At 40.2% G+C, this 13,379-nt stretch overlaps 1 protein-coding gene across 3 annotated transcripts in view; it reads left to right on the top strand.

Annotated features, from left to right (window-relative positions):
• The window catches only part of LOC138740246 (myotubularin-like), a 120,862-nt gene that overhangs the window by 21,232 nt on the left and 86,251 nt on the right, over positions 1 to 13,379 (top strand). For 2 of the 3 annotated variants that reach the window (XM_069892595.1, XM_069892596.1), the window contains exon 5: positions 9,339 to 9,449. In XM_069892595.1, the coding sequence (XP_069748696.1) occupies positions 9,339 to 9,449 (111 nt within the window). Of the gene's footprint in view, positions 1 to 4,247; positions 4,296 to 9,338; positions 9,450 to 13,379 lie in introns of those variants that run through there. The other variant, XM_069892597.1, reaches the window with a different exon arrangement.

The raw sequence follows: 13,379 nt of genomic DNA, 5'->3' as shown, positions 1-13,379 counted from the left end.
CCTGACATTGGATACTGAAACAAATTTGGTTAGTTGGTTTGTAAAGTTGCCATTTTTCTTGCGTCCTAACCTGAATGTTCTCTTAATTTATTTCCCACGTGATAGTACTGAAATGAACTGTTACATGATTTCCTACAGGGATATGATCACGCTAATCGGAGAATGGTAACTAAAAGAGTTTAGCTCATCCTTGACCAATATGTGCTCTTAGCAATGTTTGCAGTCACAATGGGATTTATTGGTAGAATGGTGATGTGAACAAAGTTGAAAGGTGGAGGAAAAGAAACTTGACTGATGACCAAGTTGGTTGTAAAGGCAATAGTGAGCGCAGGAAATTTGCACGTCCATCGGAAAACAAATATTCCTGTATGCGTGGAACAGGAAACTGTTACTTCTCTGATGTGCATCTTACTGTGATGTCATTTTTATTTGTAGTTTGGAATGCAAGGATTTTTAATGGTTTCATGTTTCTAAGTGGTCACAAAATAACAAATACAGTTGTAATGGATTTGTGTTAATCTTTAGTTTAACACTAAACATTATAAAGGCACGGTATACAGGTTGTCACAGATTATAAATCATCTGGTATAGCACCTGTTTCTAGCTGTGACTCCTTAAAATTCTTTGAGAAGCATAATTATTTTTATGTTCATTTCAATTGAGAAAAAAGGATGTCCCTTTCGAGGTGGATCTTTCACCAAATGAATCACTTCTCTCGTTTTCTATTACAGATGTATGGGCCATTTTTAGTAGGGTGAATGTACAGTAGGCAGCTGGAATGGAAGGCATTCCTGGTCAAGTGCTTAGAACTTGCACAGATCAGTTGGCTGAGGTTTTTACGGATATTTTTAATCTGTCCTTAGCCAAGGCTGTTGTGCCAACATGTTTTAAAACTGCTATAATTGTGCCTGTAACAAAGCGCTCAACTGCCATGAGTCTGAATGACTACTGCCCAGTTGCACTCACTCATCATCGCAAAGTGTTTTGAGAGGTTGGTTTTATCTTACTTGAAATCTTGTTTTCCTGCCACTATGGATCAACATCGATTTGCTTATCATGTTAATAGGTTGACAGAGGATGCCATTTCAACAGTGCTACACTCTTCTCTGACTCACCTAGATAGACCGAACTCTTTTGTAAGAGTACTATTATTGATTATAGTTTGGCTTTCAACATCAAAGCATAAAACCAAACCTTGTTCATATGGTATCAGCTCATCCCTTTGTAATTGGATTCTGGATTTCCTTACTAACAGACCCCAGTCTGTTAGGTTGGACAATACTTTCTCCTCCATTATCACCTTGAATACTGGAATGCCCCAGGGTTGCGTGCTGAGCCCCCTTTTGTATTCCATCTTTTTCTTCTACTGTGTTCCTATGTACAATTCAAACTTAATTATAAAGTTCGCAGATGACACCACGGTGGTAGGCCTGATCATGGGATGATGAAATGGCCTGTAGTGGTGAGATTCAGCACCTAGCCTTGTGGTGTGCTGAGAACAATCTTACTCAAAACTCAGAAGACAATAGAGATCATTGTGGATTTTAGACGGTGGGAAGCCACACTGGTGTCCTGATTTACATCAATGGAGAGGTCACAGAGCTTGAAATATCTCTGATCTCACTGTCTTTGAATTCATCAACGACGTCTTAATTTTTTGGAAATGTATGAGTAAGTTGCACCTCAGCTCAGAAGGTTGTTGGCTTTTCTATAGATGTACTATTGAGAGGGTATTGACTTACAGTATTTCATTGTGGTATGGGAATTGTTCTGCACAAGATAAGAAGGCAGTCCAGTGGGTTGTTGGAATGCAATTGCCTACCATTGAATCTGTCTATAGGGGACGATGTTTGGACAGGGCAAGGAATACCATGAAAGAAACAACATATCCTAACATTGTTACTGAATGGCAAAGTGGTGATGGTGCTCCAATAAAAACAGGTGGTGAACTATTTGCTCTCCTCCCATTTGCTCGAACTACTAGATTTAAAAAGAGCTTTTTTCATAAATCCGTGATAATGTTAAATACCAATTCACGGCATTGAGCGGTGCTGCACTTGTATTTTAGAATCAGTAATTTTTTTAAACAATTTATTTTAGAATAATGTGGTTTTAATTGTACATGGTTGATTGTGTGTTTTTATTGTATGTGTTTATTGTAATGTATGTAACTCAATTTTACATTCTAGTTGATGCTAATTATATATACCTGATATATTTCTCTCTCTCACGCGCGCGCGCACACACACACACACACACACACACACACACACACACACACACACACACACACACACACACACCCTACTTAGAATTGCGCATAGTGGGAATTTGAGGTAATTTCTGAGATAAGTAATACATTTTATGTTATTAATAGTTTAATAAAAATTTATTTTGAATTTACTATTGTCTAGTGAATTTTCCATTGCTGTTCCTTTGTTAGTTCATAACAGTGAAAATGGTTCCTCAGCAAGAAAGCAAACAAACAAGTTGTCGGCACAATTTAAGTATAGGATTGCAATGAAAAGAAAGACCAATTAGTGCCAAGCAAAGGCAGCACGATAGTGCTGTTATGAGTTCATTCAGGCACCTGATAAATGCTAGGAAGACCTGTATTTAAGCCTGTTAGTATGTGCTTTCACACTCTTATCCCTTTTACCCAATGGAAGAAGAATGAGTCTGGGGCATTATGCATCTTCGTTTATTGGCTGCCTTTCCTAGGCAGTGGGAGGTATTGATTCTATAGAGAGGTTTATGTTATATTCAGAACTGCACTCACTACTTTCTGCAGCTTCCGATCTTGATCTGAACAGCTCCCTTGCCATACTGTAATGCATCCAGCAAGTATGCTTTCAGTGATGCCCCTATAGAGGTTGTTGAAGGACAGGGAGAAAAGGGGTGCTGAAACTCATTTTAGTTTTCTAAGAAAGTAAAGGCTTTAGTACATTTGACAGTCACATCAGTGTACTTGCCCCAGGTCATTTCACTGGAGGTGTTTATTCCAAAGATGTTGAAGTTCCCTACTTTCAACCTCAGCACTGTTCATGTTCAGTGCTGTTCATCTGCACTCTAAAATCATCTTCATCTTACTGTCAGAAAGTTATCTAGGCTCCATGCCATTAGACTTTCACTCTCTTTCCTGTTTTCTGTCTCATGGTTAATTGATATCCATCCACTACTGTACTGTTATCAGCAAATATAAAGATGGAGTTGGAGTGGTATTTCGTTGTTCAGTTTTGCAGAGAAAGAGAGATGGTGAGAACAAAGGGCATCCCTTTGATAGGGTGTGGACCCATGAGTTACTGAATGGCAAAGTGGTGATGGTGCTCCAATAAAAACAGGTGGGTGAAGTCTTGTTAATCACCAATGGTCTGGCTGGGGAAAATACAAGTTGCACAAGATGAATGAGAGCAGAAGTGAAGGGGAAAAATTGCTGGAACTGTAAGATGGATATATAATGGAGAAACAAAGTACAGTTTGAACCTCTATGGTCTGGCAATTCCCATGATCTGGCACATTTTGAATCTGCTGCTATTAGTACAAACTCCTTTCAGACAGCACAGGACTAGAACCCCGGTCCCGATCGCTGGTGCTGTAAAGGTTGAAGCAGCCATGATTAGGACTCGGGTTCGAGTATCACGTTGTCTGTAAGGAGTTTGTACTAACGTCCAAATCGCTGGTGCTGTAAAGGCACGGTGCTAACTGCACCACCACATTATGATTTCCTGTTTTAAGCTTTGTTCTACCTTTGATATGTTTACATTGGGGGTTCCTTCAGGAGCTTGTTTCTGTTTTCTGGCATTTTCTGTGGTCTGGCAATGGCCAGGCCCCGACATCGCTGGATTAGAGGTTCAACCTATACTAACAATGTTGGATGTCTGAGACAAATATAGAATGTTCGATCCACAGGCCATCAATCCTGAAATGTTGACTCTCAATCTCTTCAGAGATGCTGCTTGATTTGTTGAATAATTCCACAATTTTCTGCTTTTGTATACATTTTGAGCATTTTTTTTCAGCCTGACATGGTTAGGCAGCAATATATGGTACTGTTGCTAAAAGAATAACTGCACACTAACACCTACATTTGAGAGGGTTCATCAAATTTTGTTTACTGTTGTGGGACTATTTAAATTTGTGTATCTGACTCCAAGCTGAACAATGTTGGGGGGGGGGGTAGAGTTGGGGGGCGAAATATTTGCAGATGTCTTTTTTTTTCCTTTTAGCTTGGCTGACAGGAGCTTTATATACCCCATTCTTCGTTCTGGTTGACTTGAATCTTCACTGCACCTAAGGTATATTAACCTCACTTGGCAGTGTATTAGTTTGCCATAATTTTACATATCATGCAGTCATTTATTATTAGATCTACTTGTTTTTATTTGTATTTGAACAGCACCCCTCTGGAACCCTGAAGTCAAATCTGTGTACATAAACTCCATTTTGCTTTACCCTAGCTGAGATCTTTTTGCTGGGGAACAATTTTTTTTCTTAAAAAAAGTGTCCTGCAGTGGCAGTTCTGTGACAGTTCCATTCATCAATGACATTTGCACAATGTATTATAGTTTCTTGTAGCATTGCACTTCATGCTGGTGTTGTTGTTAACCTCTCGGTACAAAAATGTAAACTACTATATAGTATAAGCAGAACTGTTTAAATCAAATTTTATTGAAAAAAAATGTCAGTATGTTAATATTAATCTATTATCACCATAACTGGTGTTACAAAAGTGAGGAGTAAAAAATCAAATAAATACTTTGGGTTCCGATATTTCAAAGTTAAAGGGACCATCAAACTTATTTGTTGAGCAAGTTTGTGGGTATCTTAAGAAAATGTATTTTGTTCAACAATATTAGATTGATGAGTGATAACTGGGACCAAGTTCACTGCCCCATATATATCCAGAAATTGAGATAATCATGGTCAAGCAAGGAAATGGCTGAAACAAGTAGATCAATGGTTTTCAACCCTTTTCTTTGCATTCACATCCTATTTTAAGTATTCCCTATGCCATAGGTGCTCTCTGATTAGTAAGGAATTACTTTAGGTGGTATGTGAGTGGATAAAGTTTGAAAACCACTATTTTAATTGTACCTAATTGACTCATTATGTGCATGGTTTCATAACTCCAAAGGAAGTGGGCCAATGACAATTTTTCTCAAGCAAAATATTTTAATAACAATCGAGTCTAGAGCAGTGGTTCTCAACGCTTTTCCCCACTCACGTACTACCTTAAGTAATCCCTTGCTGATCACAGAGCACCTATGGCATAGGGTTTTTTTACAAAGAAGAACAAAGATTGGGTTGATGAAAACAACCAGGAGGTCAAAGAAGAGATCCGCCAACCAGACTCACATTGCTTAGCAATCTTGTCTTGATGAGAAAGAAGCCTTGTGCCTTCTCCAGCAATCTCCAACGCAGGTTTCAAGAGATTCAGAACATGTGGTAGACCAATCACACAGAGAGAACTCAGCTTTGTGTGGACACCAGTGACGACAGAGGGTTTATGAAACCCTGAAGGCTGTGTTTGGCCATTTGCACCAGGTCCAGAGTCCCTTGCATTGTGCAGATGGCCAGGCGCACTACACAGACAAGGCGTCCATCCTGAACTGATGACAGTCGAAACAGCACCAACTGTATGGCCCAAGACTTAGCAACTCATCATATCCCACAACAGCAAGAGAAAACAAAACTGGACAAGATTCCAACCCTAGAAGAGATGTTCAAGCTCGTAGAGCAGCTGAAAAGTGGTAAGGCAACAGGAGTCGATGGAATCCCACCAGAGGTTTGGAAGTATGGGGACCCAGTGTTACAAACCAAACTCCATGAGTTCTTTGCTGCTGGGAATAAGGGAAACTACCACAGGACCTCTGTGATGCAGTCATCATCACCCTGTACAAGAACAAGGGAGAAAAGTCCAATTACTGGGGGATAACTCTGCTCTCCACCATGAGAAAAATCCTTGCAAGAGAACTCCTGAACAGATTGGTGCCCATCATTGTGGAAGAACACCTCCCAGAGAGTTGGTGTGGTTTCAGAGCCAACTGGAGCACCATCGATGTGTATTTGTTCTCGGGCAGCTCCAGGAGAAGTGTAGGGAACAGAATAAGGAACTGTACATGAAGTTTGTTGACCTTACCAAAGTGCTCGACATTGTGAGCAGGAAAGGTTTGTGGCAAATCATGGAACTAATGGTATATCCACTCAAAGTTCCTCACCATAGTCATCCAGCTACGTAAAGATCAGCGTGGCCACGTCAGACACCACAGTGACCTCTCAGAGCCCTTCTCATAGGCAATGGTGTAAAGCAATGCTGCGTCTCACGCCGACTGCTTTCAGCACGATGCTCCAAAAACTTTGTTGATGAGGAGGGTGTCCACATCCGATACTGCACCGATGGCAGCCTGTTCAATCTGAGGCGACTATAGTCCCACACCAAGACATTGGAGCAATTTATTTGAGAGCTACTCTTTGCTGACAATGCTGCCCTTGTTGCCCAATCAGAGACAGCCTTTCAGCGTTTAACATTCTGCTTTGCGAAGGCTGCTGAGCTCTTCGGACAGGAATCAGCTTGAAGAAGATAGAAGTTCGCCATCGGCCCACACCTCAGGAAGAGTACCACCCTCCCCATATTACCATTGGTGAAACTGAGCTGAAGACAGTCCATTTGGGGTGCACAATCTTGGCATGTGCCAAGATCAATAAAGAGGTTGACAACAGACTGGCGAAGGCAAACAGTGCATTTGGCAGGCTGTATAAGTCTAGAACAACAATCATCTGAAGAAAGGCACAAAGATCAGTGTGTACAGAGCCGTTGTACTGACCACCCTCCTGTACGTCTCCGAATCGTGGGTCACCTACCACCTCCACCTACAACACCTTGAGCACTTCCACCAACACTGCCCTGAACCATTCTCAACATCCACTGGAGTGATTTCATCACCCACATTGAAGTTCTCGAACAGGCAGAGGTTACCAGCATTGAGAACATGCTGATGAAGACACAGCTACACTGCTCAGAGCACGTCTCCAGGATGGAGGATCATCACCTGCCCAAGATTGTGCTGTATGGCAAACTCTCCACTGGCCACCGTGACAGAGGGGCTCTGAAAAAGAGGTACAAGGACTCTCTGAAGTAATCTCTTGGTGCCTGTCATAGTACCATTTCCTCCAATCGCATGGCCTAGCGCCACACCATTCACTAATCTGTCCCCTCCTTCGAGAGTGCATGCAGGGCTGACCTTGAGGACAAAAGGAGATGGAGGAAGATCCATGACACAGCAGCACCAAACCCAGAACAGAATTTCCCTTGCAGCTGCTGTGGCTGGGCATGTCTGTCCCATGTTGGCCTTGTCCGCCTCCAGTGAGCCTGCGGTAGATGTGGGCAGCCCCCTTCCCAAATCTTTATTCGTGAAGCCAAGCCATGAAATGCGAGTAGAAAGAAAAAGTTTGAAAACCACTGAAGTAGATTTATATAAAAGAATTTATATCGACACTGAATACTTCCAAGTGGCAGTAAGATGTTATCAGATTGTAAATTACCCCAGCGGGTGGTGAAAACTGCCCACCAGATTATTAGCACCCAATTTCCCACAATCAAGAACATCTGTTAGAAATGCTGCCTGGACAGGGCCAAAAGCATAATCAAGGATGCATCTCATCCTAACTATGGACTTTTTATACTCCTTCCATCTGGTAGGTGCTATAGGAGCCTCTCATCCCAAACCAGCAGGGTTGGGAAGAGATTCTTTCCTGAGACTGTGACCTTGCTGAACCTTGGATCACAGCACTGAGCAGTATTACACCCATATAGTACTGTCAGTATTTTTATACTTGTTTGTTTGCTGGAGCGCTTGCTTTTAATGGCACTATTCTCTCGATAGGTGCTAATTGCATTTCATTGGGTTTGTATCTGTACTTGGGCACAATGACAAGGTTTTGTAACTCAAGGAAATGGGCCAATGACAATTTTTCTCAAGCAAAATATTTCGGTAAGAAGTAAATCTAGAGCGGAGGTTCTCAATCTTTTTTCCCCCACTCTCATCCCACCTTAAGTAATCCCTTACTAATCAGAGCAGCTAGGGCATAGGGATTACTTAAAGTGGTATGTGAGTGGAAAGAAAAAGTTTGAAAACCACTGTTACAAACTGTCATCTTCAACCTGCCATCTTCAAATATGAATGTTTTAAAGAATTGTACAAGTATAGTAAAATCCCCATTATTAGGCATCTATGGGGATTTTGGATGTTGGATATGCGAATTTTCTGGTTGGCTGAGACTAATTCTTCCAATGCCTAACTAAGGCACCTGCATTAAGAATACATTGTTTAAAACATCAAAGACAGAGCAAAATGTAACTTGAAAAAAAATCAGTATTGTTGTCTTGAATTATATAAAGTTCATTTTAATCAGCTAACTTCTGTATTTTATAAAATTTAAAATCAAACCTCAGTCACTGGCTCTTTAACAGTGTTGCGCTGTCATAATTAACTCCCTCCCCTCGTGCTGATTGCACAACTCGCTTCTATGCAAGTGTCCCAATCAAACCCTTGGCACAACCTGACTCACTTCCACGATAGTGTCCTGGTTGGACCCTCCACAAACCTTCCTTTAAATTCAAACCCTGGTCGCTGGTGCTAGAACAGCATGGTGCTAGCTGCTATGCTAAACATGCTGCCATCGTAATTAACCCCCCCCCCCCACTTTACTAATATACAAATAAAGATCGACTCTTACCAGGCAGGGATAGGGAGACATTTTGGGAGTGAACAGCACTGGCCGGCTCTTCATCCTCGGCACTGACATTTTATTCAAATCCAACTTTATTGAATTTTATTCAAACACCTGCTGTGGTTGGGGCATGACCAGGGTGTACTGCTGCCAAAATGTTTCCTCCCAAGGGGTTGTGCGTTGATTTAGAGAACCTTTACTTTTACAATTTTAAACTTCTTTGTTCTTATTTATTTTAAAATTGATTTATTTATTTCCTAATTTTTTTTTGTCAGTTGTTTGAGTTTCTGGTTGAGTGCCAGATAATGGAGAATTTTACTGTTGTTTCAGTTTATACCAACTTCAAATATTATTTGTTTCCAGTTGGTTATTGGGTATTTTATTTGAGGGATACAGTGAATTAAGAACCAAATGTTCCATAAATCTTCTCAATATTTAAATCACACATGCTTAATGACATCATTTTAAAATAAAAGTCTTATTGTGTTTAAATTTAATGATACAAAAATCTGTAGTAATTAGTGATTTTACTCCAAGTGCGAGGTTAAGATGAGGTGTAAATATACAATAGAATGAATTGAAAACTGTAATTATGCTTTTCTTTGCAGGATCCTGTGATGACCCTTGATGTCCCACTAGGTGTGATTAGTCGAGTTGAAAAGATAGGTGGCCAGTCAAGCAGAGGTGAAAATTCTTATGGATTGGAAATTACTTGCAAAGTAAGGCTTTGAAAATAACTGCAGCCATAATCATATTTTTAATTTAGTGTTTTTTAAAAAATATAAATGTTTTGAGCAACATATTATCAGTGAACTCATTGTATAATAGGTTTTCTTTTTATATTCCACTACTTGGCATTATCACTGCCATCTTGCTCATTACTGGGTTTACAAGTAATGTTAACCAACATTAGACTAACCTGAATTTTTGGGATATTTAGAAACTTTAAGAATTTTAAGAATTTTTTTTCCAAAGCTCATCTGCTGGTTGCAACTGGAGGCTTGTGGCCTTGTTCAAATTTTTTATTGCTGCATCCTCTTCCCAATTGGGGAAATGTAGAAGAGAATAAATCTATGAGTTGATTTGAACTGTCAAACACTGAACTGTGAGAAAAGCTGAAGGTAATTGCAAATGACATGATATAATGCAATGTATTCTGAGCTCCCCCTATTGCTTCAATATTTACATACACAGTGGTTATCAGCTGTAAAGATCAAGAATTTTGGAGGCCATTGCAGGATTTTTTTGTGGTTATGGGAACATTTCTGTGTGATTCTTCTATCTTAACTGTTGAGCCAGCTGAACCAATCTTGGGTGTGATGACAAGACCATGTAATTTGGCTGAAGCAAGTTCCTCTTAACAAGGGGAAAGTTTGTATTGTTTGTGGAATTGGTTGCTGTGACTTACGATCAAAATTATCGTGGTCCTTGAGGGAGAAAAAACCTTGGAAAAATAAGCCATAAAGTTGGGTAGTTTTGATTAGATGCAGAGTAAAAAATCACCTGATCAAAAAGTATTCACAAATGGTTCTGAATTTGCCTCAGTGATATTGGGTATCTGGATAGTGAAAGAGGAATGTTGGAAGGATTTGGGGATATTGGGAGGCAGGGGAGATAGAATTTCTAGTCACTCATTCCAGTCATAATTGCAGTTCAAATTGTGGGAACTCAACAAAATGAGTTGAAATAGACAACTCGACTTCAAACTTGCCCTGTCATTCAATATGATCACAGGTGATCTGCCCCATGCCTCATCTCTTGTGTGCTATTTCTCCCCAGCTCTCAATCTTTGACCTTTCAATGATTTATCTGCCTCTTTCATGCCTCTGTAGTCCTACAGAGTTGACCATTCCAGAGTTCACCACCCTCTTCTATAAGAACTCCCTGTAAACCTTCATTTGAAATGATTGCTTGGTTCTTTTTGTAACCTGACTCTTCATTGCATCTTCTCCCCTTTTTTTAAAATAATTTTTCACACTATGAACCATATCAACCAAAATATGTACAAATGTTTCTCATTAAATTTACACAGTGTTCTTTTCTCCCCTTTTTTCCCTTTTCCCTCCCTCCCCTCTACCCACCCCCTCCAAAACCCATAAATATTCAACATATACAATACAATAAAACCATAAAACAATATTTTCTCACAAAGGAAAATAAATAAGAAAAATGTGTCATTTATTACACACTGAATCTAGTCATTTTGTCTTACATTTTCATTCTAATTTTAGGGGAAGGAGGTCATAGGCAAGCTCTCTCTGATATGTTCCATCTTTCCAAATTTTCTCAAATATTGTGACTTTATTTTTTAAATTGTATGTTATTTTTTCCAATGGAATACATTTGTTTATTTTCATTTCTTACATTGAATTAACCATAAATTTGGCTACTTTATTCTTTTTACTTGACTTTTGTCCAGTTTTATCCAACATTGGGTCCAAATCCCCTCCTATCAATTTATTTCCATGTGTGTCTGTAATCTTCAAAAAAACAATCCTTCATAAACTTTTGATCCTCCTCGTTAGGTGCATGTATATTGGGCAAATTCCAAAATCCTGAGTATATCTGACACTTTATCATTGCATACCTCCCTGCCGGATCTATTATTTCCTCCTCTATTTTGATTGGTACATTTTTTATTAACTAATATGGCTACACTTCTAGCTTTTGAATTATATGATGTTGCTGTTACGTGTCCTACCCAGTCTCTCTTTAGTTTGTTATGTTCTGCTTCAGTTAGATGCATTTCCTGCACAAATGCTATATCTTTTTTTCCTTCTTTAATAAATTTAGTAGCCTCTTCCTTTTAATTTGGTTATGTATTCCATTAATGTTTATAGTTATATAGTTCAACATGGCCATCTTCTATCTTACATACACCTCTTTTCCACCTTTTCGCCACCTCCATCCCCCTTTTCCCCATTTTCATTTCTTAGTTTTCTCTTATTACACTTAATGTACGACAACACATTTAAGACATAAAGTACCCTGCAGTTCCCACTTCCACTAATACCTTAACCCCAAAAAGTTCCCCCCTATCTGAGTTGCCCGATATCCCTTGCCGGGCAACCACAACTTCCCTTTTCATTTGGATTGTGATCTTGTTCGCAGCGTCAACTGATTTTGCAGTGACGGTTATTCCCCCTCTACCCAGCCCTCTCCATAAAACACTTTTTTAAATACATATAACGAAGCTCTCTCTTTTCCCCTCCCCTTACTCCCTTCTTTCCCTTCTCTTTTCCCTCTTTAGTTCTTTACATATACATTGTTTTTACATTTTTATATATCTTTGGCTTGGCTTCGTGGACGAAGATTTATGGAGGGGGTAAAAGTCCACGTCAGCTGCAGGCTCGTTTGTGGCTGACAACTCCGATGCGGGACAGGCAGACACGGTTGCAGCGGCTGCAGGGGAAAATTAGTTGGTTGGGGTTGGGTGTTGGGTTTTTCCTCCTTTGCCTTTTGTCAGTGAGGTGGGCTCTGCGGTCTTCTTCAAAGGAGGTTGCTGCCCGCCAAACTGTGAGGCGCCAAGATGCACGGTTTGAGGCGATATCAGCCCACTGGCGGTGGTCAATGTGGCAGGCACCAAGAGATTTCTTTAGGCAGTCCTTGTACCTTTTCTTTGGTGCACCTCTGTCACGGTGGCCAGTGGAGAGCTCGCCCTATAACACGATCTTGGGAAGGCGATGGTCCTCCATTCTGGAGACGTGACCCACCCAGCGCAGCTGGATCTTCAGCAGCGTGGACTCGATGCTGTCGACCTCTGCCATCTCGAGTACTTCGACGTTAGGGATGAAAGCGCTCCAATGGATGTTGAGGATGGAGCGGAGACAACGCTGGTGGAAGCGTTCTAGGAGCCGTAGGTGATGCCGGTAGAGGACCCATGATTCGGAGCCAAACAGGAGTGTGGGTATGACAACGGCTCTGTATACGCTTATCTTTGTGAGGTTTTTCAGTTGGTTGTTTTTCCAGACTCTTTTGTGTAGTCTTCCAAAGGCGCTATTTGCCTTGGCGAGTCACCATTCTTCATTTCTTCTCTGAGTACTTTTTAACTTTTTTTTCCAGTTGTTCTTACTTTCTCCTTCTTGGAAGCCATCCTCTTTCTCTTCTCTGTATAATTATCTTCTATTTCTTGTATTCTATTTTTGTTATGCTTTGCTTTTTCCTAACTTTTTTCCTATTTTCCTGGAGAGGGCTGGTTTTCCTGACCAGCCACTACTCCATCATGTGACTCCTCTGTTCACATCTTCTCCCCTTAATGGAAAAAAAAACATTGATAACTACCTTCATTCTTAACTGCAAAAACATAGTTCTTTAGCTTCTTTTGACGAATTAGCTCTGCTTCCAGTGCTAGAATAACTTTAATTAAGTTGACTTTAAATTGTGCATTCCAGGCAGGGCTGCACCAAGATTCCCTACAATTGTAGAATATCCCTATTTCTAATCTTCATTTACATTACTAAGCAAATGCTGCTCCTGTATGCTAACCTTCTGCATTTTGTGCAAAAGAACATCTGTTTTCTCTGTGATTCATACTCTCAACCTTTTGATTCCTCTTAATGAAATGCATTCATTTGCACTTACCTATCTTAAAATCAATTTGCCAAGTTTATGCGTACTCACTCAACCTAGATGAATTCTGAAATGGAGTC

This window comes from Narcine bancroftii, chromosome 8, assembly GCF_036971445.1.
Source record: "Narcine bancroftii isolate sNarBan1 chromosome 8, sNarBan1.hap1, whole genome shotgun sequence".
In the NCBI taxonomy this organism is placed as follows: Eukaryota; Metazoa; Chordata; class Chondrichthyes; order Torpediniformes; family Narcinidae; genus Narcine; species Narcine bancroftii.
Note: the sequence above shows the minus strand (reverse complement) of the source record. Positions and strands in the feature narration are given on the sequence as shown.